Source organism: Meles meles, chromosome 16 (genome assembly GCF_922984935.1).
Source record: "Meles meles chromosome 16, mMelMel3.1 paternal haplotype, whole genome shotgun sequence".
Taxonomy (NCBI): Eukaryota; Metazoa; Chordata; class Mammalia; order Carnivora; family Mustelidae; genus Meles; species Meles meles.
This window is the reverse complement of record NC_060081.1, coordinates 63,989,427-63,994,217: the sequence shown is the minus strand read 5'-3', so window position 1 is coordinate 63,994,217 and position 4,791 is coordinate 63,989,427. Positions and strand designations below refer to the sequence as shown.

Below are 4,791 nucleotides of genomic sequence, written 5' to 3'. Positions count from 1 at the left end.
CAGTCTCCGTCCCAGCGCTTCCCCTCAATGCGCAGCCAGCCGGGGCGCGGACGCGCCGCGATCAGCGCCGAACTCACAGCTGAGTCCCAGGACGGGACCCGAGGACCTGTGCGTGGCTCTAGGGGAACCTGTCCTGGGCCGCGGGGCAAACACAGCCTCGGTTCTGGGCTGGCCTGGATTGGACCAGTTTGGAAGATCGAGCTGTGTCCCAGGCGTCGCTCAAGCCTTCCGGCCCAGGGCCCGGCTGCGCGGCGCGCCTTTGCGCACAGTGGCCACTTGGGGTCGCACTTTATGCCTGTTTGAGACGCGCGGCCCGTGGACTCGGAGATCTGCTAAATCGTTACAAAACGTTCAAACAAAAACAGGGTCGGTTCCCCAGCAGCCGAGAGCCACCCGGAGCACCGTCCTGAGCTGGCCTCAGCCCCAAGCCTCAGGAGCTCAGGGTTCCGTGCGTCTGGATGGGGAAAGGAATCCAGAGCCTTTCGGCCCATTCTCCACCCGCTCCCTTCATCCTGTGCTTTTGTGGGTGGGGTGCGCGCGGGGAGCGGCTGGGCAAGGGGAGTCCTGTCTCCGAACTCGGCCACCGCACCCGCCAGGAGGGGACCGGCCCCTGCTTGGCTTGAGGAGGGTCCCCTGAGGCTAAGAGTCGGATTTGAACACAACTCTTGGAGCCGCAAACCCACCCCCAACACACAAACACGCGCAGACCTGCAGAAACAGGCAGGCACGGCACACACTCCTCCGGCCCGCAGCCGCGCGGCCCACGGAGCGTCTCCCACTGCGCGGGGGACGCTGGGGAACAAAGGGCCCGAGAGGTGTCGTCCCGGCGCTCCTTCTGAGCCTCCTTGGGGGTGACACGGGCTGGGGGTGGGGGAACGAAGGGTAAAGTGCAAGGAGACCTCGCTGAGGGGTGGAAGGGGCGGCTCGGCCTAAGGGGGGGGGGCGCGTCCCGAAGGCGAGCGGGCGGGGCCCGGGGCTCGGGGGGGAGGGGGTGGGGGGCTGGGCCCGGGCCCGCGGTCCCACTGGGCTCCAGCTCTCCGCCAGGCCTCCGCGGCTCTCCGCCGGCTCGGGCCGCCAGTCAGCTGACGCGGGGGGCGGAGGAGCTGTCAGGCGCGCCCCGCCCTGCGCCGCCGGGCCGCGGGGGCCGAGCAGCCATTGGCCAGCGCGCTGGGCCGCCCGGGCCCCCGCGCCCCGGTGACATCAGGAAGGCGATAAAAGGCAGCGGCGGCGCCGGATCCAGCACAGCTGCACCGCCGGGCTGCGAGCGGCTGCGATCGAGAGAGCCCAAGAGCAGGAGAGCTAGAGAGCGAGCGGCGGGCGCTTGCCCGGCGCCTCCCCTCCGCCCGGCCGCGCGCCCCGCTCGCCTCTCCACCCCTCCCGACTCGGCCCGGCCCCGGCGCGGCCACAGCCCCGAGCTCTGGGGCGGCGCGGGCAGCCTCGGGACTCTCCGGCGCGCCGCCGCGTCCCCAGACAAAGGCTTGGCCGGCGGCCCCGGCCCGCTGCGCCCTCGGCTCCCCGCCTCCCGGGCTCGCCGCTCTTCGCCCCCGCTCTCGGCTCGGCGCGCCCCGGCCGGCCGCAAAGTTTCCCGGGAGGCAGCGGCGGCTGCGCCTCGCGTCAGCGATGGCCGCGGAGCTGAGCATGGGGCCCGAGCTGCCCACCAGCCCGCTGGCCATGGAGTACGTCAACGACTTCGACCTGCTCAAGTTCGACGTGAAGAAGGAGCCGCTGGGGCGCGCGGAGCGCCCGGGCCGGCCCTGCACGCGCCTGCAGCCAGCCGGCTCCGTGTCGTCCACACCGCTCAGCACGCCGTGTAGCTCGGTGCCCTCGTCGCCCAGCTTTAGCCCCACCGAACAGAAGACTCACCTCGAGGACCTGTACTGGATGGCGAGCAACTACCAGCAGATGAACCCGGAGGCGCTCAACCTGACACCCGAGGACGCGGTGGAGGCGCTCATCGGCTCGCACCCAGTGCCCCAGCCGTTGCAGAGCTTCGACGGCTTCCGCGGCGCGCACCACCACCACCACCACCACCACCCACACCCGCACCACGCATACCCGGGAGCCGGCGTGCCCCACGACGAGCTGGGCCCGCACGCGCACCCGCACCATCACCACCATCACCAAGCGTCGCCGCCGCCGTCCAGCGCAGCCAGCCCAGCGCAGCAGCTGCCCACCAGCCACCCTGGGCCCGGGCCGCACGCGGCCACCGCGGCGACGGCGGCTGGCGGTAGCGGCAGCGTGGAGGACCGCTTCTCCGACGACCAGCTCGTGTCCATGTCGGTGCGCGAGCTGAACCGCCACCTGCGGGGCTTCACCAAGGACGAGGTGATCCGCCTGAAGCAGAAGCGGCGGACCCTGAAGAACCGGGGCTACGCCCAGTCGTGCAGGTATAAACGCGTCCAGCAGAAACACCACCTGGAGAACGAGAAGACGCAGCTCATTCAGCAGGTGGAGCAGCTTAAGCAGGAGGTGTCCCGGCTGGCCCGCGAAAGAGACGCCTACAAGGTCAAGTGCGAGAAACTCGCCAACTCCGGCTTCAGGGAGGCGGGCTCCACCAGCGACAGCCCCTCCTCTCCCGAGTTCTTTCTGTGAGTCGTGGCCGGTCCCGGCCCCCGCCCTTGCCCCGGCCCGGACTCCCCGCCCCGTGTCCCCAGACCCGGACTCCCCCGGATCCTGTCCCTGCCACGGCCCCAGCCTTGACCTGTTTGACTTGAGGGAGAGAGAGGAAGGGCGCGCGGGACGCGGGCGACGGGAGGGCGCGCGGGCAGGCAGGGGACCTTGGCCAAGGCGAGAGCGGCGCGCGTTAGCGCCGCCTCTTAGACTCGAGCAGAGCCAGAGCCAGAGCCAGACGAGGGGGTGGGAAGTCCCGGAGCAACTTTTCTCCAGGCTGGAGGGCGGCAAGGCATAGTCCCAAGGAGTCGCCAAGGCCGTCTGGAGACTCCTGGCTTTCTGAACTTTGCGCGTTAAGCCGGGGCCGCTGCCTCGGGGCCCGGAGCGCAGTCCAACCCAGGAAGAGAGCAGCGAGGAGAGGAGAGGAGAGGGACCCTGACGTCCCGGCAGGCGCGAGGCGAGGCTGAGCGAAGGAAGGAAGGAAGGACAGAAGGACCTGTCCGTCCAGGGTCCGGAGAACACTGGCTCTCAGCCCAGAGACGCGGGTCTCAGGACGTTCTGCGCGCATTTCTCATCAGTTTTATTGCCTGCTCGATTATATAGAAAAAATACGAAAATCTGCATTAAAAATATTAATCCTGCATGCTGGACATGTATGGTAATAATTTCTATTTTGTACCATTTTCTTGTTTAACTTTAGCATGTTGTTGATCATGGATCATAACCCCCTTGTTTCTTTGAGTGAGAAGGGATGGCAGTGCAGAAACTCCAGCGGCTGCTTGCCGGGGTTCAGTCCCGGTTGTCGGCTTGTAAATACCCGCCCCGCCAAACCGCTTAGAGAACGTGGCAGCAAGCTGAGTGTCTTCGTTTGGGTTTATTATTATGGCATTATTTTTTTGTAAGTAAATAAAAAAAAGTTCTGGGCATTTTGCATCAGAAAACAACTTTGTCTTGGGGCACCCTTGGAAGTTGCATGTTTTCTTCCCTTTCCTGTCTCCATTTGGTCCCCTTGTCCCTTCCGCTTCAGTTTTCAATTTTGTTGGTGTTGAAAGAAAGAGGACTGGGGTCCCAGCTCCTGAGTACCAGGGCAGGACAGCTGTCCAGTTCTGCACCCCACAGCAGCAGGACTGTCTTCGCTCCCACCTGGTCTTTTGGCTAAATTGACACCCTTCACTAGCAAGGAAAGGAAAACAGATATTATTTGCTTTTTAATGCCATCGGAATCACCCCAGGGTCCCTTCAAAAGCATCCAGGCCCCTGCTAATTGCTGTAGCTGCCGAGCTTTTAGGGCAAGTGGGCTTGGCCAGCCCGGACACTGCCCAGGGGTGACCTAAACTTGTGTTGAACCAACCGCCACACTCAGAAAGTACCAGAAAGCCAGACATTGGCAAGTAATTTTGCAACTTTCAAGCGCGTCCTTTAGACCAACACATTATGTGTGTTTTTCCCCCCTGCTTTTGAGACAGCAGGTGAATTATTGGTGGTGTCCTCCCCCAACCCCCTTCAGTTGTATAGTAGCTATAGGGAAAATCTGGGTGTTTTTCTTTATTACTTTTTTTTTCCTGCAGGTCAGTAAAAGGATTTAAGTTGCACTGACAAAAATACCAAAATGAAAGCATATTTTTTAGTTCCCATTTGAAATTGCTGGCGCTGCTGGCCGGATGCATTTTTGAGTTTGTATTAGTTGATAAATTAACAGTAATAACAAGATTGTATGAACCGCATGGTGCTTGCAGTTTTAAATATTGTGGATATTTGTCCTGCATCAGAAATGAGCTTCGGTTTTTACGGATTCAACTGTGTTGAAATCAAATTTGCTGCAACAGAAATTTGTTTTTATTTCATGTAAAATAAGGGATCAATTTCAAACCCTGCTTATGATATGAAAATATTAAAACCTAGTCTATTGTAGTTTTATTCAGACTGGTTTCTGTTTTTTGGTTATTAAAATGGTTTCCTATTTTGCTTATTAAAACCATGGAAATGGTGTTTATTTGGATGAGTCCGCGTTCGCCTGACTTTGACTTTCTTCTCTTGCCTTTTTAAGAGTCGCATCAATCTGGGGACATTCTTACCAACCTCCCCCGCCCCCCACCCCATGGAGAAACAGACCATGTCTGGGCAAATCTCTCCCTTGCTTGTGTGTATGGATGTGAGGCTCAAATATGTTTCTGCTTCTTA

The 4,791-nt window shown here is 60.9% G+C and overlaps 1 protein-coding gene across 1 annotated transcript; it reads left to right on the top strand.

Moving 5' to 3' along the window:
- Positions 1-1,613: 1,613 nt before the first annotated feature.
- Positions 1,614-4,588, top strand: MAFB (MAF bZIP transcription factor B). Its single transcript, XM_045981615.1, has one exon. The coding sequence runs from the start codon at positions 1,621-1,623 to the stop codon at positions 2,590-2,592; it is 972 nt and encodes a 323-aa protein (XP_045837571.1). The 5' UTR covers positions 1,614-1,620; the 3' UTR covers positions 2,593-4,588.
- The last annotated feature ends 203 nt before the right edge of the window (positions 4,589-4,791 follow it).